General features: G+C 46.4%; 1 protein-coding gene across 5 annotated transcripts in view; it reads right to left on the bottom strand.

The window, feature by feature from the left end:
- Positions 1-823: 823 nt before the first annotated feature.
- The window catches only part of SLC22A23 (solute carrier family 22 member 23), a 118,719-nt gene continuing 96,884 nt past the window's right edge, over positions 824-22,658 (bottom strand). For 2 of the 5 annotated variants that reach the window (XM_075052173.1, XM_075052176.1), the window contains 5 exons: positions 19,000-19,102; positions 15,709-15,941; positions 13,022-13,054; positions 11,101-11,224; positions 4,535-5,239 (listed from right to left, as the gene is read on the bottom strand). In XM_075052173.1, the coding sequence (XP_074908274.1) occupies positions 4,882-5,239; positions 11,101-11,224; positions 13,022-13,054; positions 15,709-15,941; positions 19,000-19,102 (851 nt within the window). In that variant the 3' untranslated portion in view covers positions 4,535-4,881. Of the gene's footprint in view, positions 4,494-4,534; positions 5,240-11,100; positions 11,225-13,021; positions 13,055-15,708; positions 15,942-18,999; positions 19,103-22,658 lie in introns of those variants that run through there. The other 3 variants (XR_012653711.1, XM_075052175.1, XM_075052174.1) reach the window with 3 other exon arrangements.

Below are 22,658 nucleotides of genomic sequence, written 5' to 3'. Positions count from 1 at the left end.
ACATCATTGTAAAAGTGTGTGCAGCGTCTGGCCTCCATTCAGTACGGGGATCTGCTGGGAAATCAGTTCCAAATTCTAGGTGTACAACTAATCTACTTTAACTATACCAAAAACCGCAAATCAGCCACAGAGCCAACGGCGCGGTGAGCGTTTGCAGCTGTCGAGGCGTGCTGTGCTGTGGCACACCACCTATTATTCATAGCAACTTGGAGGAACAGAGTGTAACAACCTGATAAGCGAGTCCAGGTTATTTCTTTTTCATTGTAAGTTGAGCCCTGACTCAGATATAAGCTTCTGATACAAACAGAAACTACTAGTGCTGCTGCTAGACGGCTGTCCTGACAGCCTACAGAAAACTGATGAACTTACCGTGCTGCGGTGCCATAATTGGCAATTAAAAACTGTAACAGAGAGGTTGCTGATGTAGAAGGCGCAACCCCTGATAAATCTCTTGTCCGAAGGGGTCTGAACACCCGGTGGCTTTGACGTTGCAGATTTGATATGGGCACAGAGGGCCCTTCCTTACCTGGTGGGAACAGCCGCCGGTCCTTGGCCGCAGTTCAAAATCAGAATAGCAAAAAGCAACTGCTGGAGGGTATTTTCGTTTTAATTTACACCACCCAGGAAACAGAGTCAACTATTCTTCTGCGATTGACTGTAATGGATTATTAGTTGCAAATCAAGGTGCTGATTTAATTAGCCTGATTTACAATCAGCTCATTCTGTTTGTAGAGGAGGGCAGGACTGTGTGCTGACGTTGGCTGCTGCTGGGCTGTTTCAGAAGTCACGGTGAGGGAGCCAGACCAAGGAGAGTAAACTGATGGGACAACGTCATTTTATTCTGTACATTTACATACAAAGTTCTTTTCAGTAGGTACAACAGATGTAACATCATGCAGACATTTAGCTTGTAAGACTGTTTTCAGTACTTGATTTAAGCTTGTGCTATGAGGAAGCACCACCAGACTATTCATGATCAAAACATACAGTAACACGATTCTTTAAAACTTCATCAGAAACTGAAATGGGGAGGGAGGTCTCACCCACTAGACATAACACATCGTCCTCCTTTCCCAAAACATTTTACACAATACATTTAAAATGAGGTTTGTCATTTTATTTTTCTTAAAAAAAAAAAAAAGTTACAGTGGGGGAGATCATCCCCCCACTTAATAGAGTTGTCTTATGTGCCAGCTACAGGCGCAACTTGACTTGACATTCACAGAGTTCAGTTAATGGCACTTCTGCTTCCAATTTGGTGACCTTTAGTGTTTGGCTCCAGGAAGTGGCAACAGTTAAGTAAAATACTTCCATTAAAAAAAAAAAAAAAAAAGCCTGCTCAACCAATCCAAAAAGTAAATCACACAACCCCCTTTCCGAGTGGCCACAAAACACTTGCAAACAGGTAAGTGTCATTATCCATTTGCAGTGTGTCTGGCACCAAAAGCAGTACTGAAACCTTAAAAGGGGACAAAACCCCCAAGATCAAGCATAATGTCACTTTCACATTTTTGTTTAAACTTGCAAAGATGGAAGAAAGCCCTTAAATGGTAAACCCAAAGAAAAATCCACTGATGAGCTTAGAGGTTACTGAAGGTTCCCAGAAAAAGGCCAGAATGGACAGGACAGCTTTGACCGCTTCCCCCCGTTGTGGTGGCCAGAACGAGCCACCCGAGAAAACCCTTTCCTGGTGATGGCCGTGGAGGAGACGTGGCCGAGGAGCCGATGGTGTGGCAGACTGGGACCCCAGCAGAGCCCTGTCCTGCCGCAGGACTGGGCAGAGCAGGGTAAGCATCTCCGCGTTTCCTTTCTGCCCTGCTGCATCCCCTGGTACCCGGCTCCTCCACACAAGGTACGCTTAGCAAAAGCTTCCCAACTCTGTGAGCGTGTGTAGAAAAAAAATTAATAAGCACAGAAGTGTTCATCTTTTCAGGAAAATGAGCAAAACTGGAGCGGCCAAGGCGGGAAATTAGTTTGTGTTTTATTGTCATGACAGAGGCAGAGGGCCAGACCACCTTGAGAAGTTGGGGCTCCCCGTGTTGCCAAAGATCAGTACCGACTACCTGGTTTCAGGCAAAAAACCCAAAAAGCAGCGAATCAAGTCAATTCCATAAGAGTTTTGAAAACAATTAATTGCTGCATGTTCCTGTCACCTAGTTTGTTTACTATATAAATGTTGATATGTTTAAACAACCATTCTCCTCCCTGGGCCCGTCTGTCATCAGAGAGCAACCACCAGAATAGGAAACGATAAAGCCCTGTGGACAACAGCGGGGAGCACACCAGGACCACTGACAGGGCTGGAAGCAGCCGGTTTTATAGAACTGTGGATGGTCTACAAGAGCCGTACCGTAGCTTGAGCACACAGGCACAGAGACCACGAGGGAAGGAGCTGCTGGCTCCACGGCACGATGGATGGCAGGGTGCTGCTCTCCGCCTCTGCGCTCGCACCTTCTCCGCTTTCAGGCCCTTTTCTCTTCCCTTAAGACTTGTTTTGCTTCTTCAGTTTTTCGTTGTGAACCCACTTTCCCCCCTGCAACGTGTGCGGCTTGCAACAAGCATCTCGCGTCGAAGGCAAAAAGGTATTGCACAAATTTGGCACGTGAATACTGCATGAATGGGGAAGGTCTGGGTTTTTTCCTTGGGTGAACACAGACTGCAGAAGTCTCAGCGCAGAACAAAAAGAGAAGCAGCCGCGCTCAAGCTCAACAATAAAACTTGGTGTAAGGAAGATCGGGCTCTCGCTGTCACAGCAAGTCTAACAAAGGTGAAAAAAACCCATAGTGTAACTTTGGGCAAAACTACCATCAACTGGTCCAGTGTTTCTTACCAGGCTCAAGAAGAACCCAAATGTCCACATCCTCTGTACAAAAATTAGCAGCTTTAGGACAACATTATTACTCTGAACACAACAATCTCTGTCGCTTCTGCAGGTCTACCTGTCCCCTTGCACTCGTCAGCGTCTGAGGCTGCGCTGCTTACTGCATCGCTCGCCGGGGAGCACGTATCTCTGATTTATTGAGAACTGTAAGAGGACATCGGCAGCCTAATGGAGGATGGAAATTGTTAGGTACAGTAGTTAATTGACAGTATATACAGCAAAGGAGGAAGGGAGAGGGAAGGTAGAGGAGGAAAGTGCAAATGAGCGCTTTCCATGCGTACGAACGCAAGATGTACATCAAACAAAGTGGCAATCATATGGACACTCAATACAACATCGACATCCTGCTGCTCTGTTTGTTTTAATGTCTGCACTACCAAGCAATCACAAATGGATGGCCTGAGTGAGAAAGGAGAAGAGGGAGGGAGAGCAGGGAGGTTAACTAAAATGCAAGAAAGCTGTTTGTTTACAAAGTCCTTGCATTGAACTAGATCCTCACAATATTCACACAGTGAGAACAAAAAGCCGATGGCCAAAGGAAATATTTGGTTTGGGGGCTGGAGGAGAGAAGTCAAGTGGCCACTATCAAAGTGCCATCTGCACAGTAGGAGACAAACTGGATGTTCACTTTGCTTAGTCTAGAGTAGGTTCGATCCAATTTAAGTAATCTGGTTTTTTTCCTGAATGAAAATCCTGTGAGAACAGTTGGGGAAGGGGGGAAATCTGGGTGAGTTCACTGTATATTCTTGGGTCAGAACCAGAAACCATCTCTAAAAGCCCCAAGACAGCCAACAGCAGACCGTAAGTCATTATTCACAGGCTATCAATTCATTCCTTTCCAATGGTCACTTAAGCATTTTGTCCACTTAAATTGAAAACCCAAACCCTGGTTCTAAAAACAGGTAGGGCAATGCCAGGACACTCATTTCCCAGGAGCAGGAATCCCAGAGGCACTGCCTTTTGGAATAAAAGTACAGATCATAGCCCATGCTCCTTACTTTTTGTCCCTGCTGGTCTGTGCTCCTCTCCTGGAGCAGTCCATCAGAGATTCTGGGCCTCCTGGTAATTAAAGCCATTCTTGGCAAAACTAATTTTTGCATCATTGGTCAAATCATTCACATCATCTACATTACTATTAAAAACCAGTGGAAACTATCTAAAATAGATTCATGGACTCTTAAAATGCAGAAGGCTGATTCTCATTGAAAAATCAGCTTGTTTGGGTAGGATTTTCTTCAATGCGTTTGGTGAAAAGAAAAAGTACTAATTTAAAAAGTAACTTTTAAGTGCACATGGGCTATAAAAACAAACATACGCTGCCTAAAATGCAGTCAGAGTTTGAGTCACAACAGGTTTTGCTTTTTTTTTTCTTCCTTTTTTTTTTTTTTTTTTTGGTGTATACAAACACAGCAGGCAACCTGGGTGCTTGGACTTTCTAGACAGGCAGAAGAATGTTGCACAAGTCTAAGTTTCAGTCAATTCAACTTTGCAGTGGATCCCTCTTTCCTTTAAAGAAACACAAAAACAAACAGAAAACACCCCCCCTCCCCCCCATGGTTTCTTTCTTGGAATGGCTGCACCTCTTATTATAAGATGGCTTCATTTTTGTGATCTATGAAAGGAAAAGGAAATAAAGTGCTTCTTGAGAATAAATCAAAATAAATATACATATTTAATGGCAGGAAAAAAAGTTCTGAAGGGCTACCTCCAGCCAAGTCTTTTCTCAGATGAGTCTTTTCCCCCATAACTTTTTCAAGAGCAATCTGCACAACAGTTGAAGATGCCAAAAGTTGCTTTAGCAGCAGAGTTGAATTCCCCCAAGTCTGTGTCTGCTCCATCACTGGTTTGTAAAATCTGTGCAAAACACCTTTGCCCAAAGTGCTGCTCCTCCTGCACAACAGCATCAAACAAAATACAAAAGAAAGAGGAGAAGGAAAAAAAAAACCCAAAAACAAAAACCCAACCAAAAAAAAGAAGGGGAAAAAAAAAAATCCACCTGGTTACATTGACTTCATCCCGTTGGCAGTGGTGTTCTCCGAGATCCCGTCGCTCACAGCTGCCGAGTCGTGGAGGCCGGAGTAATCCTTGAGTTCAGAGTTTGTCAGGAGCAGGGGCTGCTCCCCCTTCTTGTGCGGCAGGAGGGGCTGCCGGGTGTAATGTTCCCCGTCCGGGATGTTCTCGGGCAGGTTCTGGTTCTTGCTTTCCGGCAGCAGCAGGATGCAGATGATGCAGATGAGCGTACAGCAGGCGAAGATGACGTGGTGGAGGAAGTAGCCTTTCTGGTTGTGGAGCTCCATGATGGGGGCGGTCAGGCGGCCAAAGCCGGCGCTGGCCAGGACCAGCCCCAGCCCACCTCCCCTGCAAACACAGCAGAGGTCAGAGCCCGGCCCCGCTGCCCGCTCCTGCCAGCACAGCCCCCTCGGCACTGCCGGGGGGAGCCCGCAGCCCTGATGGCTCCCCCAGACTAATCCCCTCTCTGCGCATCCAAAATCTCGAAGGCAAACCCGGGTCGCTCACAGCTTTCGTACTGCACAGCTACTCCGGTACGGAGCTGCTTTGCTGTTGCAGATCGTTACTGCCTATTTGCCTCAGTGTGGGGAAATAACTGTACTCAAGTGTCTTTTCTGCCCCCACCTAAGAAGAAGAGGAGCTTTATCACGTGAGTGTGTAGACAGCCCTCTAAAGTATTCCCGCGTCCAAGTATTCCCGTATTTAGTGAGGAAAAACCAGATTTTGCTTAGCACGCCAGCCTTCTCCAGCTTAGACAAGACACACCAAGAAGCAGTAGGCGCAGAAGTCAATTCTGGCTGCCTCTGAAGTATCTGCCATCAATCAGCAGTGGAGGCAGGAGATTAGACTTTACAGGCCACTGCCTCGATCCATTATACCAAACACTGAGTCCATAAAAACATGTTGTGGCTGGAACCTATCAACACACCGTTCTAACAAAATGCATAATCTTCAGAAAAAGAAAGTAACAGAGCTAGTAGTCAGAATAGAGAACAAGAGTTTGGGATTCATTTCCAAGACCTCCTCTTAACTCACTGTATTCGTTGAGGTAGGTCCCTCACTTCACACTTCCTTGCTCTTCGTGTGTATTTTTGTATCGCAGAAAGGTTACAAAAAGGTTAGCATTGGTGAAATGCTTAAATTTTAAATAGGTACATTTATAAAGTATTCTTTATGGCAGAAATGCTTATTTATTAAACGCAGTGTGCTTGTGTATTGAGATCATACATGCACACCAAAAAACAGTGAAAACGCATTAAAGCTTAAAAAAAACCCATGTGAAAATAACTTCATTTTCCTCCAGATTTCCAGCATGGAAATCGCTTACGCAGGCCAAATCCAGTGCTCTCGCCTGATGCTCAGCCACGCAAGCAACCTCCCTTGCAATTCCTCGCCCTGCTCATCAGCGTCTCTCCAGGTCCCGGCGCCGGCAGGCCCGGCACACCGCTGGCCACGGCCACCTGCGCGCACCCACCTCATTTTGGGGCACAGCTCACACCGCCGGGACCTGTCCCCGCCGGGTGACCCTGCACGGAAGCGGCACCGCAGGCGTTTCTCTGGGGCAGACCGTTCCCTCCTCCCGCCGCGGCACGACCGAGGTCTCTGGCCAGCAGAACGTCACCCTCGAGTGACTCGTTTTAGCAAAATCTCTGCGAGCGGCAGCTTGTCCTTCGTTTTCCAAAGACCCTGCTGCCTGCGGAGGGAGGTCTCCCCTTGAGCTTAATGGCTGGCACCCTGCTCCCCGCTCCCCTACCAAGCTCTCCCGGGCAGCACGCTTCCTGCAGCTCCTCCGGGAGATGCCATCTATTCCCAAACCCTCTGGTGATCAGACCAGACGGGCTCAGGTGCTTCAGTTCCTGGCCCAATGGCAGAGATGTAATTATTAACAATAACCAGACCTCACAGAAGACAACTGCAGAAGGCTAATGAACTGCTTTACATCAACTACTTGGGAAAAAAAGTTTCATTGACTGTTGAGCATACCAGAAATCACAGCACTATAAACCTACAAATGCCAAATTCATTCAGCCAACCACTGTGTTAAAGCTAATCTTCACCCAATCCTTTCCAAAATCCACTGCTGCTTACTTGACAGCTGCAGGGCAGCAAACACAGGTTTCAAAAGATGCTCTTGGGACACTGACTGGATCAAAAATTCACGTACGTACCTTCTAACTCTCCAGACTCAGCAGAGCATCTTTCACAGACAACAGTGATTTCCCCAAATACTGCAAAAGCCCTTATTAAAAACTTGCCAGCTTTCCGATGGCAATTTAGAAACCCAGCTGAATGCAGCCATTGTGCAACTGGCCTCCCTGCAACTTCATTAATACACTCACATGAGTAATCGACACAACCAGCCCCGAATGCATAGCAAATCACTTTCCAAGCTGGCTCCGGAGCAACAAAAGCCTGGCTCATTTACATCAGTGTTTGCTACAGCTAAATTGTATCTCAACCCCTGAGAAGGACCTGAGGTGAGTTTTAAAAGCTGCTGTAGAAGGACATCAAGCAAGCTGAAAGGAAACAGGAAAAGGCAACAACAAAGACGGCTCTGTCATTATGGGTCAAGTGGCTTCAGATTTGGAGGGGAAAAAAAAAGTTTTTCCATATGACGTCAGTAATTAGAGCAGGCGTTACTTTATCCAGTGCCATCAAAACCTGGCAGAAGGTGGCTTGAAAATACATTTTGGCATGCATCCTAGAAGATTTTTTTTTTTAAATGTTTGACTATACTGCAAATATGAACATGGGGAAAAAAAAAAAAAGGAAAACTGAAAATACTACCAGGAATTTTTTGTTGTTCACATGCACATCAGGAAAACCGGTACAGGGCAAGAAAGGCAGCACCCTCATAATTCACACTGGTTTTGCAGGCACCATGGGGCAGCAGGTGGAAACCAGAAACATTCAGGGTCTTTTGGGGCACCGCTCCTCCTCAGCACGAGGTCTCCTGTGGCAGGGGGCCAGCATCTGTACTTCAAACACGCTCCAAGGTGCGGAGCGGAGCCGAGGGAGGGAGCGCGAGGGCTGCTGGCACCCACGGCCAGACCCAGCTTCTCCCCTCGCACCTCTGCCTGGCAGCAGCTGCTGTGGGGGGCTTGCCCACGGCAGGGACCCACGGGTGATGGGAGCCGCTTCCCCGACCCCTGCTTGCCCAGCAGCAGCGAGGCAGGATGGTTTGCGTGAGGCTTACGGTCCTGACGTGGGCAAATTGCAGAGAGACCTTGGTCCGAAATTTTGTCCTCAGAAAAGGCCTCCCTGTTCAGGGAAGGAGAATTTCCTCGCACGCTACCGCAGTGTTTTTTCAGAGAGCGGCAAAACATCCTCGCTGATGTTCTTTGCTTGCACCAGGCGAAACCTAAGAAAGGGGACTTGCCCTTCTCAGCATTGCTCAGGGGAGCAGAGAAATGTTAATCCTATCTTCAGATGACCATTTGTCTGTCCTGAGCAAATGGGTCGACACACAGCATGGCTCAGAGTACAAAAGAGCCAGAGCGCTACTCAGGCTGGAGGAGACTTTGGGAGAGCACCTACTCCAGCCTCCTGCACAAAGCAGGGCCAACACTGAATCCAGACCAGGTTTTTAGGGCTTTGTCCAGTCAGCTCAGCCACTTCTTGAAGTCAATCCCTGAAAACCTCCATGTTTTTTCCCTGCCTTTCCTGTACATAAGTGACCTTGTTGTGTGCTCAGTCCTAGGTCAGAGCTTCAGTAACACACCAGGATGCCCTTGGTCTCACGGGGCAAGGCACCACCTTGGAAAAGCCAGGACTGGTTCAGGTCCCAGTAAACAGCACTGTACCCCACTGGAAATTCGGCTTGAGACAGCTGTTGATGGGTAAAACTCCTGATTTGGTCATCGCTGCTCACTCTTCATTTCTTTGGCCGGGTGGCCACAAAAGCAGGACATAGAGATAGAAAAACCTGATCTCTCTTCCATTTGGTAGTATCTGAGCATGCAGAGGATGGGGAAAGGATAACATCATGCTTTCCTCAGCCTACTCCTATTTCACAGCCATGCAAACTGCAGTAGTGTTCCCATCAAGATTATTAGGGATGGATTATTGGTGCCACTTAGCGCTTACATTCAGCTTTTGGAAGGCACTCGGTACTGAAGCCCCCATGCAAGGAATGGGAGCTCCAGGCGAAGCTCTCCTACCTAGCGCCAGGAGACCGGGGTGCAGTGTGAGGGTACAAAGGGCCCCTCTGCGCCATGTGGTAGCGTGGGACCTTGGCGTTTCTGGAGCAGGCGGCACCTCTTGGCGATGAAGATGGTTGTTTTCCTCCTACACCGCTGTAACCGTTCACCTCAACACCACAGCAGTAGAGCTGGATGGGTGCTACGGCTTTGCTGTGATGCCACTGATAACGGCAGTGCTGCTTTCCTCCCTCAGGGATGGGGGATTACAGGTAAAGGATTTGATCAGGGAAACCCCAGAGACGGCTCCAGTGCTCTCTCTGCCTCCCTTTTCCTTAAGCTTCCTTGAGATTCAACCAAAAGCATATTAAGATGGTCTGAAACGCTAAAGGCTATCCAAGGCAGTATTTTGGAGAACAGGTTATGAGGGAGCAGACAGATCCCACCAAAACGCAAGACACGAGGCAGCTTAACCACACCTCTGCCCGAGGCAGGTTTATGCACCGTCCTGAGCTCCACCTCCTAATTACAGCCCTGAGTGGATCTTATCAAGAGCTTCACGGTGGTAGGACCGCAAAGCGCTGCCGAGTGTCATCATCCCTATTAATAAACAGGGACCCTGAGGCACATCCAGCTATCGTCACTCGCCTGGTGTCACCCAGCAGTGTCAGGGGAAGCAGAATTTTGGCTCCCAGCCAGAATTTTGTCCCCTTCCCTGTAGCAACATAAGTGATTTAAGGAAAAAAGCTTGCTAAGTTCACACTGTGCATCTGACCCTACTTGGCAGATTCTTTTCTGGTTGACATGGCCAATTCCTTATCTATATGTCTTTCAAACAGAGACAAGGAGAAAAGTAAAGAGGTATAAACCCACCAAACTGACTGACACACACATAAGTAAATAGCTGCTAGTGTTTCGGGCTGTATAATCTCCTCACCACTCACACTGCCTTTCCCTGTGGCAATAATGTTATCTGTAAAATACATTCACAAAGTCAGATAGCCTGGAAGAAAAGGCCACATATCAAGGAGACTCTGGCTACTCAGCTGACGGTTTTGCTACAATACTTTTGCAAAGTTATTAAAAAGGCATACAATTTGGAGAAAAAAAAGAAAAAGAAGAGCATCCTCTTCCCTCCACCCTCTCTCCTTCCCACCCGTACGACCTACATTCCTGGGAAATTCAGTGGAGTCAGGGTGGACTCCTGAATAGCTGTGGCGTTGCTGAAAGCATAATCCAGAACCCAAAAGCACAACCTTTGTGCTGTGAAAGGTAACGGCGAATACATAAAATTGTACAAAAACCCGACTATACAAAGACATTTTACGGGAAGCTCTCTGGTGAAGATCATTTGCCCGATTTCTACTATTGCCCAGAATGAAAACGCTCCTCTTCAGAAAAACTTTGAGCCTCTAAGATAGATCTGGGTGCAAAGAGAAAGATGACTTTATCCGTAATAACAGCAGACCACTCGCACAGGTGCTGCTGTAGGCGAGGCAGACTCGCAGAGCACCTATACGCACCAAAAACATTTAACACCGCGTGTCACAACACCTCCTTTCCACCGAAGCACCCCTATAGCTAGGCTGATTAACATGCCCTAGGGAGGCAGGGATTGCCTGCACCTATGTCCTCCTCTGCACACTTGTGGAATTTCTCTTTTAATATCAAGCCGTAGACTCACATGGTCACTGCTTGTCCAAATCCAGCACAGTAAGCAAAGCAGTAACGTGGTTCAACCGCACGATCTGGTTCAGCTAAGTATTTGAGACCTCATCGCACTGCAAACAAATGCAATTCATACGATGCCTGGCCTGCTGATAATCACCATGATGGGACACAAGGTGGAGCCATCGGAAACAAAGCCTCTCTGTCTACAGACAGGTATTTACTTGGGCAGACTGACTGCAGCGACATTAAATTAAAGAGCAGCCCAAAAATTGCTGCAAGGTCTCCAGTTATGGGGGATTTCCCCTCCCATACAATGTGTTAAGTTACACAGCCAGTTATCAATTAAATGAGGATAATTTCAGCCCCATACTTTGAAGAGGGGGGGCTCCAAAGTCTCACCTGATTACTGTGGGTGTGATTTCAGCACAGAAGAACACACTGAGGCTTCCAACGGCATGCGAAGAAAACATACCCACGATGGAAAATGCGGTAGAGAATTTGTCTTTGACGCTGTCACTCATACCTGCCAAGACAAGTGTTTTCATAAAAAGCGAGAATGAGGCCAAACTTCCAAGGAAGAAAACAAGAAAACAGGTTTATGTTACTCATTCTCCCTAGACAAGAATTTGAGTCATTTCTGTAATACTAATTTAAAACTGGTATTTATAAAATCCATTCCCCAAGCACCTGAGACACAAACATACGTGGAAAAAAACATCTGTCATGCCAAAAATGGCAGCGATCTCTGAATTATTTATGCCCAGCCACCACAAAAAAGGTAAAAACCAAGAAAAAACATATCTTTGGGCAGTCTTTTAGGCACCAGCCACTTCCCTCCCACGTTTGACAGACAAGCGGAGGCAGGCAACATTCATCAAGCTGCCAAACATCTGGTACAGCTCGGTGGCTTAGGCACTGGAGAGGCTCACAGGACAAGAGAGGGAAGAAATAAAAGTGCTCCCATCTCCGTGCTAAGCCTCGACACGTGATCAGTCTGCAGACTCTGTTGTAACCCCCAGCTTGACAGCCTTCACCTGACAACTCTGGGAGAGAAAAGCTGCTGCCAAGGCCGGTGAAGCACTCCCCTAAGTCACTGTGTCCAGCAAGGCTGTTCGCTCAATCATTTCACGGCTGGATGGCAGCAAGGTTTCTGGGAGCGAACAGTGTCTATCAAGCACAGGGAGAAACCCCAGTAAATCCAAACAAAGCTAAAGGAAACTGTCTCCTGGCCACTATGACAACACATCCCTCACTTCATCCCCGCTCGCCACCTTCTGCAGGGGCGGGATATCTGATCCAGGGTTGTACAACCTCATGCGGTCCGTCCTGGCCAGCGAGAGGCCATATTCGCAGACACTATTGCGCCATAGGAGGGGAACAAATCCTGATGGCGACACTGGGGAAAGGACTGGAGCTTTGCAGCCAATGCCCCCCACCTTCCTTCAGCCAAGTCCCAAGATCTGCCTGGAGAAAGGGCTGCTCATCTCTCTGGGTTGGATGCAACAAAAAATAACACCTGCTTTTGTTCTTGTTGAATATATCAGCTCTCGGGAGAGCAAAAGGTATTTGTGAATTCTGAGGTTACAACTTTGGAAATATGCTACAGCCTGCTCAGGGCTAAGCCCTTTCTGCAGTGCTCCCCATGTCTGTGGGAGAGGGCAAATACTGCCAGCAGATAGGAACATGAGCGCAGCACCTTGCAAACTAAGGGTCTCTGGGGTGCCTGGCACCTTCTGCATAGCGGGTGAGGCTGCAGCAGTGACCCCACAGGGAGGCACAACTGCTCAGCAGAACAGACCTTGGAAAAGCCAGGCAAGGACAGGTCCATTAAATCAAATACAGAAGGGTAAGTTTTGTTCCCCTGCAGCCTGTCACTGTATTGCTGTTACAGTACTTCAGGCTGGGATAAGGTGCCCAGGGAAGTATTTTCTAAGGTGTCTAAGTCCCCTTATCAGAAGGGACTTTGGCATCTCAGATCTTTCTGGAAAAGACTGAACTGGGAATGTCGCTTCTGAGAAGGAGACTTTCTGAGAAAGCCTTGCCCCATATATAAAGCTGAACCTTGGGGGACCTCTGCACCCTCTCTTGACATGCAGAGGCGAGTAAGACTGTGGAGAGGATGCTACGCCAAGAGACTGCACATAAACAAACAGGCCTGCCTACGAGCGCGGTCCCAAGGCACTGTGTAGAAGTGGGCTTTTGCCCCCGCACGCCTCTGCGGTGGCAGCTCCGCTCTGGGTGCTTTGGCCCTGGCATTTGGGGTCCACCCGCTCCCAGGCGAGCGCATCCAGCATGATGCAGACTTGTCTGTAAACCATACCTGAGTCTGGAAGTTGACTGTATTTTCCGATCACTGGATCCAAGACCACAGAAGTTAGAGTAGCATAAAAATAAGAGAGAAAGGGAGAGAAACCAAGAACATACTGTTATGTATTTATTTATCCAAAGGAAAAGAAAAAAAAAAAGGTAAATCCCACATGCCACCCTCCTTTCCCATGCCACGACTGGCACATCTTCCCATGGCCACCAGATAGGGCATGCCGTTTCGAGGCCCCTTTCAGCTGGAGGACAGCATGCTAATGAGACAGTGATAACAAACGCAGCAGTAAAGCATTTTTAAGAGCCCCAGAATTACCACTGGGATTAACACAAAGGCCTCTTTGTCGTTAACGAAGGGGGAGAAGAGAAACTGCCCTCATGCTGCGGCCCCAAGGGAATGGCCAACAGAGGCTTTAGTTACAGAGCAAAACTCTGGACATCAGCACCATCACGCTGGTGCGGACCTATTCCTTGCCAAACCCCTGAGCTGGCGGTCCATGAATCACGCTAGCTACCAGGTGCCATGCATCCTAACTGCAAAGGAGCACAGGGCAGTATTGGGCAGCAAGGGGAAGGGCAGTGGCACGACCTGGGCCACCAGCTCTGCTGGTGATCTCCCACCAGGCTCCTGAGACATCCCAGGTGACACCCCAGGGTCCAGAGGAAGGGACCTCAAGGTCTGTCATGGGTTTGCTGCTGATGGAGAATACCCCTTTCCTTCTCTCACCCTCCTTCTCAAATTCTGATTTAATTTGCTAATTACACCCAAATTATGCTAAGCTAAAACATGCAGGAGGCTGTAACAGATTTCATAATCAGCAGGGTCACTGCTTCTCTCCAAACACTGTCTAGCTCTTCTGAGAAAGAAGGGGGGCATGGTCTAGAGCAGGGGGAGACAAGCTGCTCCGAAGTTCAAGGCTGCCTTTCCCTCCTCTTCTCAGAAAGAAAGGGGCAAGGGCAGAGTGGGGAAGGCTGACGGGCACGCAGCCCTGAGAGAACTCCAGGTGCCAACGCAGCAGCAAGCACCTAGAGCCCACGGCTGCTCTTAGTTTTAGCAACTTTGTTCACTAAAGCACCTAAACCCATCATGGAAAAGGTTGTAATGATTCCTACAGGGTGTTCCTCCCCACCTCCCTCACTCCATTTTTACTGTTGAAAAACCACAGCCAGATTTTCATGTCTCTGGAGCAGACTTACACAGTTCTGGCATACTTTCTTTCCACTAAGAAATTGCACGTTTATTACCTCAACAGTCTCAACAAACATCTAATGTCCTTAAAGAAAAATAAATTAGATTAATCTAGTGTAGAGAGACCCTGACGGACACCAACACAAAAGCATGGAGTTTTGGGAGATGGCACATGCACAGCGTGCATCTGCATGTGGTTGGTCACATCCATCAACGGGCTGGGAATGAGATGGGGCCAGGCGGCTTCTCCCACTCTCAGCTGGGACAGCTGGACATGGTAAACATGTGCTCAAAGGGACTGTAAACTTCTGTGCCAAGGTGGGAGCAAACACACATGATTTTGGAGTTTCCTCCATGTCATGAAAGAGGTTCCCTGTTTCCCTCCTACACTCCCACAAACAGCACATTTGCTAAAGCTTTACTTAGTAAATGCTTTCAGGAAACACGGTCTGTAAATATGGACAGCTCTTGCTGGCTCAGGGTTGCCTTCAGCATGCAGGAACGTGAAATCTTTCCATCCTCAATGCAAGAAACTCTTTCTCGCTAAAGCCCTTAATTATTTCTAAACTTGGAAATTAAAAACAGCAACAACCAGTATTCTGGTGTTTTTCTTATAGCCAATTTGTCCGAAGCATGTCTCAACCCTCTTCCCCCTTCCTTTGGGTAAGGTTTCATGGACAGGGGTCTAACGACTGGCAACTGTGAGAGTGGCAAAGCACATCCCACCTTCCCTCTGCTTCAACACCTCTCTGATCCATCACGTTCAACTTCCTCAACCAACAGAAAATTAAGACAAGGCAATAAAATAAAAAAAGAAAAGGGAATATTTATGTAGCAGTTTTAATACCTGAAGCAGCTCAAAAGGGCCAGAGAAAGGTCACTGCCTGCAAAGGAGGAGGTGGGACACTCTTGCTTTTGGCAGGAACAACCCATTTGGGAAGCTGTGTCACCTCACGAAATTGTGCGTATACGTTCACATGGACTACACATACATACCATGTTAAAAGTAGGGTCTCTCAGCTGCATATTGCAATGCTACATGTATATGACTCACATGTAGCAAGATGCTTGGAGCAGGCAGAGGACATACACCTATTCCTTTAACTTCTGCTTCTTTGGAAGCTATTCAAGAAACAGACTCAAGTGAGAAAGTTTTCCCTTTCCAACCCCTACTCAGCTCTTTCCCCAGAGAGTATTCCACTGAAATAAAATTAGAAGTGCTTTTTGTTTGTTTGTTTGTTTGCTTTTAAGTGACAGCTCTAGTAGCAGCCCCAATGTTCATACGAGCTTCACTACAGGGACTCATCCAGAACACAATGCCTTTTGTTAATGAACCTAAGACAAGTATTTGGGGAATCCTTCAAATGAATTCAGCTTCTTAAACTAAGCAGGTGTACAGCATGTCAAATCTGAGCAAAGCAAAGGAAATGCTAGTATTTTCTGGTCCCTTATTTGCATGGCAAACTCGTGTGGTCCAGAAAAACTCATCTCCAACTTACAGTTGAGAAGGCCCAGCTGCAGAAGCGATGCCAGAGCTGTAAGGATCATGAAAAGCAGGAGTCCTCCTCTCCTCCCCAGAAACCCGACCACCGGGCACATGGCCAGGCAGGATGCCAGCGCAATCCCGGCCATGGTGTAGTAGTCTGCATAGAAGTTGTGCGTAATCGCCATCTTCGCTTCGTGCCCCATCATGCTTTTCGCAAAACAGTGGTGTATGCCGTAACCAGTCAGCCTAGAGGGAACAGGAGAGGGCAAGAGGACATCATTGCTGAGAAGGCAGCCGTGCCCTGCAACGTAATTCAACTTGGGAACGTGATAATGGGGAAAGAATTTCTTCTGCTGCAGAAATGCAACACCTGGTGCAAAAAGACTCTACTCGGACTTCTAGGTGATACTGTAAAAATAAGCAATGATCATAAGAAACAAAAGAAAAACCCCTATACAACCAGACATTTGCAATCTGCTGGCTTCATTTGTTGCTCAAGATCAGGGTGCAAGCAACTTTATAATGACTCCTAGCGTCTAACTGGTTATCCCAGCGTGTTTCAGAACTCCCCTATCTTGAGGAGGTCGTCTCTCCGTTCCCGGTGCATCTGCTGACAGCCACAGAGCCAGTGCTGCTGCGATGAAGCAGCCTGTGTGCTTGAACAGCAAAACACCACGCAGTACAGATGTGTCTTCCAGGAAGACCCACCTGCCTGTGGCATTTGGCCGTACTAAAGACTGCATCTCACTTCCCAAGCTAGCCTGTTACAACTGAAAACCCCTTAGAAATGAGTACTTGAGGTCACACGTGCTGCAAAGATTATTACAGTGATGAAACGATAAGCCCTAATTCAATCTACATTTTTACACCACCCTTCACAGCAATGCATCTACCCTTCTTTTAAAAGTTTCTTCGTGATGCCAGTGATCAACATCTTGCCACTCTATTTCATTCTTCTTTCTCCTGTCTCCCCTTGCCTCCCCAAAAAAGAAAAGAGAGAAGAGGGAAAAGAAGAAGAAGAGGGAAGGGTGAGCAGGGATCTGGAGGTACAGAAGTCGGATGAGAGGCCCCAGCCATCACCCCTGACAGGGTACAAAACTGCGGCAGAGCTGCTATGGGAGGTTACTGCTCCCAACTGTCCCCATCGCAGCACAAAAACCCCTGTCAGCAAAGGCCTCCTGCCCCTGGCATTTAGATCAGACAAACCTCCTGTCACAAATTAATTGTGCCTGACAGAGCAGCAGGCGTGGGTCCAGGTCTCCAAAAAATGAATGGCAGGTACACTACACTGATACCCCTCTATCCTGAATGTCAGGAATTTGAAGCTCTGTCAGTGTAAACTGGATATTAATATAAGCATAGAAACAGGTGGGGGAATACACAATCTCTGAGCACATGACAGCCCCGGGCCTGGGGAACTTCTCTTGCAATCTTGTGACTCAATGCTATAGTTCAAAAATACACCCCCAATACCAAACACCTTCCCCTCTAAAAAAAACCCAGCACAAATACTTGCTCTTATACAAGAATGTCATTTGCTTTGGATATCTAGATTATAACAGATTCCTCCCGTAAGTGAAATATTAATCAGCAAAACAATACTTAATAAGAGGGCAGAGTTAAACAGTGTGTATCTTCTCTCTTTCTCTTCTGTGCATGCAAACACACTTGCTAAAGTTATTTAGGCCATGACCTATAAACCAAATTGATGTATCATCTGCACTTTGCTTTCCAGCCTGCTTCCCCAGGAATTACTCTATTATCTTAACTTGCTAAGCAGCTCAGAACAGTTGCTTTTAAAACTAAATACGTTTATCTCCCTTGATGTCTCGTAATTCCCTGCAAAAGGCTCCTTCTCTATGTTCCATGCTACGCAAATTTAGCAGAGCCCCATCTAACAGGAATAACAGAATTAAAATTCAATAGTTTTTTTTCCACCCCCTACAAACAAACATGAAGGCTATTTCCTCAAACACACATCTGCTTCATGGGCTTCTTGGACAGCAAACAGCCTCCGTGCACTATTGCCAGAAGTCACTCTTTGGGCTGCCTAGTTCTGGTTTAGGGAATTTCCAAATGTGCGTAATTAAAAAGGGTGAGGGAGAAGGGAAGAATTCCCCACATAAACATTTTTCACGAATACCGTTAACACTGACTATTAAATCTATCAGCTCAGCCTAAGAGGAAAATGCTGTTTCAGAACAGAGGAAGTCACCCACTGGGAGGTGGGAGAGAGACACAAAAATTATAAAACCAGAGTTGGTTCCGCAACAGATAACACGGGAGACCAACGCCTGAAGTCTGTGTGCCTCTGGGTGACTGCCCAGATCTGCCCAGCACAGGGGCTCTCCTCTCTGGGTTATGACTGATCTATGAGCCTGCTAACAGGAACGAAGGCTGCAGAGTAGGTCCCTGAAGTGATTAAAAAAAAAGCCACAAGAGAGCCACATACTTCTAAACAGAGCAGAGGATGGGGGATTTCCAGTGTTCTCCCCACCTCCCATCTGAAAAAAATAACGAAAGGAATTCAAATGAGCATTTTTATAAGATTGAAAAATTTGAAAATCCACTGCCGCTGCCCTTCCAGAAATTGGGTTTGGTTAGGGGCTAAATCTGCAGCCCGTCTATTTCCTCTGTACAAGGTGCTCAGTTCTGGGCAGAAGGTCTCGGAGCCTGTAGCCTGCAAAACCCTCAGGCAGATGCCTGGTTTTGTCCATGTAGGCATGTCCAAGCTGAAGCCTTAGGACACAGGCATCACATTGCTCTGTGGGAGACTGCACATTCTCCCTGCGTGCCCCATGCGCGATTTGGGAGAGCTGAAGCACTTTGTAACCTGCTTTTGAAGACCTATCAAGGACAGCTGTTATACAAGGGAGCAGGCTTGTATTTACTGGCAAGCAACATCTTTCTCTGCAATACAGATATATCAGATGTAAACAACTTGAACTTGCACTCCTGTGGCATCAGTGATTTCAAAAATCCCACCCAGGGTGCCAGCAGCAGATGTCTGCATGCATGAGCATGTACCAGCACATATCCATGCAAGACCACTGGTGACAGCAACGCGCTTGCAGCACGACACCTGAGAAAACACATGGTGCTGCTCCCTGAAACGGCCAATGACTTCCTCCACATTCCATAAAAATAATTCCCTGCAACAGCTGGTGTTTTTCCAGGATCATTTATCAGAGACACAAGTGAGGGGTCCCACACTAAGAAACACAGGAGCTCCCCCATCATTTTCCATTACTGCTTCCAGTTCACCAACCACACAACTATTCAAACAGAAGGAGATCGGACTTACGAGTTCACACACAATACTACGATGTTTTTCCACAGGTTCCTGGTTCCCACCACTTTAACAATGCAGACTTTCTTCGGTCTCCTGGCAATCTCCTTTTCCAGCTCTGAAACAAACCAAACGAAAATTATTCTTTCACTGGGGAGAATGAGGAGGATAAGCTTTGCTTGTGAACTACAGATATTCTGAGGGATATTCTGGAGAGCAGGACACTATTGATTTCACTAACAGCAGCTATAAAAACGCTAAACTACTTGCCTAAAGTCCACCTCAGGTTTCTCCTTTTCTTCCGGGCTTCCCTTAACCTTCTTGGGGCTGAAGAACTGCCCAAGAACTCCTTCACACCCCAAAGCTTCTCCCAGTTTAAAACGTGTATGTAGAATGGGGGCAGTATGGAGCTTGATCCCAGCAAGCGTGATATAAAATTTCCTGAAGAACTTCAGGATTCTGCTAATTTTTAAATCCCCACAGGCAGGACTGTGCTTGTACAGGATTGCTCTCAAAGACAGTCTCCTTAGCTCTGTTACAAGATCTGCTGCATTTCTGCACTGCACACCTGAAAAGCCATGGAAAGGACTGGAGTTCAAACCCATTTTGCATCGGAATCTTTTGAGGTTTGCTCAAATTCAGGTTTCAGAAAGAAGTGGCTAGGACACTATGTCAGCTCATCCTCTTCCCCTCTACATTTCAAATATTTAAAAAAAAATAAAAATCTGGTGGATGTCCTAAACAGAAGACATTTCCTTAAGGAAAAATCCTTGGGCATCATCAGCTGTGATGTCTTTGTGTTTCAGAGCTAAAGCCTCACCGTGTCTTTGAAGTGCTGGGCAGCTGCAAGCTAACTTTTCTTTACAGTGCTATAGTAACACACAAAGCTTGCAAACATTGCATCTGATATTCTTGTTCGCACCAGACAAAAATGAAGGGGACTGCTTACTTCCCAAATATCACTAGATTAGAGCTTGAACACCTACCTCAGCGTACCAACAAAAACACTGTTTCCAAGCTACTGCATCAGTGAGGCAGTTACAAGGGCATGAAGTCCGGTAAAAACGGAAGAAGCTGTAGCTATAAAGCAGCATCACAAAAACGATGCACTCCCAGAGTACAGACTAGGACTGCTTTTTAGGGCAAAGACTTGTCCTGCTGCTTTCTAGACTGACTGCGTTTAAAGGCGGCAGCGTGGTCCTGTCCTGAACCGTGCATGTGTTCCCTTTGTGCATACGCAATTAGCCCGGGTGTCCTCAGTTGTCCGCACTGGCCTGCCCCGACCTCTGCCTTACTCCACTGAATAGCAATCTAAGAGATGCAAGACAGGGAAAAACAAAAGCAAGCTGCAGGGGAAAAAAAAATGAGATAAATCACCTGAATTTACAAACCAAACAAAAGACACGTTTGTCTGCTCTTATTTGAAAATTGTATCATAAAAATAATAAATCAAAGAAACACTATTTATATGCAAATAGTTGAGCTATTCACTGTTCACAGGTCACTCCTGGTCTTCTGTCTAGACTAACTACAGGGAACGCTTCTGAGAAAAGCAGCAAAGGGTATTTTACTTTAATGTTTGTACTTAAGCAGAAGATTGCCATACTACTTTCCTTACTACCTGATAACAGCCATTTCTCCCGAATCTACGTAGCATGAAGCTCACAAAAGCATAAAAACAGAGGTGGAGCAAAAGAGAAAATCGGTCAACTTAATATTTGTACTACAGGAGCACTCAGCAGGCTCAACAATGGATCAGGGCTATATTAAAAAAATAAGCAATGAAAAAAGATGGTACCTAATCTCAAAGAGCAAGGTCAAAATGATTTTTGTAGCAAGATTCTGGAAAGGAGTAAGTGGGAATAAAATAATTCAGAACAACTGAAGCGGTTAGATAAAACATAGTTATGAAGCCTATAATTGAGCCCAAGCCAAACCTTCTACAATGAAAAAGTCAAAGCAAGCACTAGAAGCAGCACAAGGTTTTGAAAAGCTGTCCGTGACTGTTTACTATTTCAGCTGAAGGGCAACAATGAAAATCACCACCCAAACAACACACATAGCACAGATTTCATGTGGACATAAGGGTTCACACTCAAACTGTCTAAGAATGACCAGATCTGGCCTGTCAAAGTAAAACATCTCCTCCTCTGTCAGCAGGAGACAGTCCTTGATACCATTTCTTCAGATTTTCTTAATTTGGGGTTTTTTTTGTTTCTCAAAGTAATTTTTACTTTTTTTTCTTTGGGCAGAGAAAGTAGATTTTATTGTCAATATGTGCTTTATTGAGCCACAACTTAATAAAATTAAGAGAAGCAACACTTAACTTGGTTACACTTCTCTTCGGAGCCAAACATCATTTTGCCCTCCACTCCTGCTTTGTTCATACATTTGGGGTTGCTACAATCCACATATTCTTTATTTATTGTCACGCCTCCTTCTCATGTGCGCCCAGGCCCCCTTTAACCTTTCTTATAAATCAGTCTTTCTGAACTAATTCTTGTCAGCGTTTTTCACTGAACTGCTGTTCTACCCTCAAGTAATGGATAGCCGGTGGGTTATGTGAACTGGCAAACATCTCCTCTGCTCAGCTGCAGCGAGGATCACACAGGAGGGAGATTTCACCCCTTCTCTACCCTGCCTCATGCAGCAGTCTCCCTTCAGCGGACCCTTGCTTCTGCTCTGATGGGGGTTATGCTGCATGGATACATAGCATCATTATATGAAAATGTCCCAGAGGAGATTCCAGATGTAGCTGCATTACAAGGATTAAAAAAAAAAAAAAAAAGAAAGAAAAAAAAGAAAAAAAAAGAACCTGGCCTCAAATCTTATACCAAAGAATGCAAACAGCTCTGACTTTTTACTGAAAGCCGCCTAGCTCTGCCAGCTGTTTACTCCTCCATCCCTCTATGACGTGTTAAAACTCCAAATCGAAGTCACCTGCTTCAGATGAACATCTCTCCCCAAATCTCCAACACCATCTATCTTTCTGACTACTTTCTCCATCCCTTATTCCTATATATACCAGTCAGCCGTTCACAAAAAAAAAACCCTACTGCAAAAGGAATCATTTACAATAAGCAAAATATCATTCAGATAACGACAAATAAGCTACGTGACTTGCAAAAAAGTCATCAGCTACAGAACTGGCTCTCATTTAAGTGGCCTGCTGTCTTTGGAGGCAGCCTGCGTGCACGAAAGGACCCGCTCTGACTGTGATGGGCATCAGGAGAGCGGCAGCTCTTAGGCTGCCTGGACTTCAGAGGTCAACATTAAGATCTTAAAAGAGAAGTCAAGCCAATGCCTATCAAAAGCCTATGGAAGCAAACTATTGCTCTCTCAGTTACTGGAATAACACCAGGAAAACTCCCTCTACCCCCAACCTATTCTTTGATTTTGCACTGAAGTCACCAGTTCAGAAGGAATTTGCATGGAACATTTCAGTTCTGACTGATTTACCAGAAAGGAGAGTGTGGAAAATAAAAAATATTTTTATCTATTTACTCAGAGGCCCATTATGAGTTTTCCCATACTCCTGAGCCCACACACACTCTAGGCGTACTATTCAGGGGCTCAGTAGGAAAACTGTCAACAAGCTAACTCTTTATCTCAGTGGAAATTAAAACTATTCATGAGACACTAAAAGTCTCATGGGGAGGGGAACCCTACAAGCT

Source organism: Buteo buteo, chromosome 20 (genome assembly GCF_964188355.1).
Source record: "Buteo buteo chromosome 20, bButBut1.hap1.1, whole genome shotgun sequence".
Classification (NCBI taxonomy): domain Eukaryota; kingdom Metazoa; phylum Chordata; class Aves; order Accipitriformes; family Accipitridae; genus Buteo; species Buteo buteo.
This window is presented reverse-complemented; position numbering and strand designations above follow the sequence as displayed.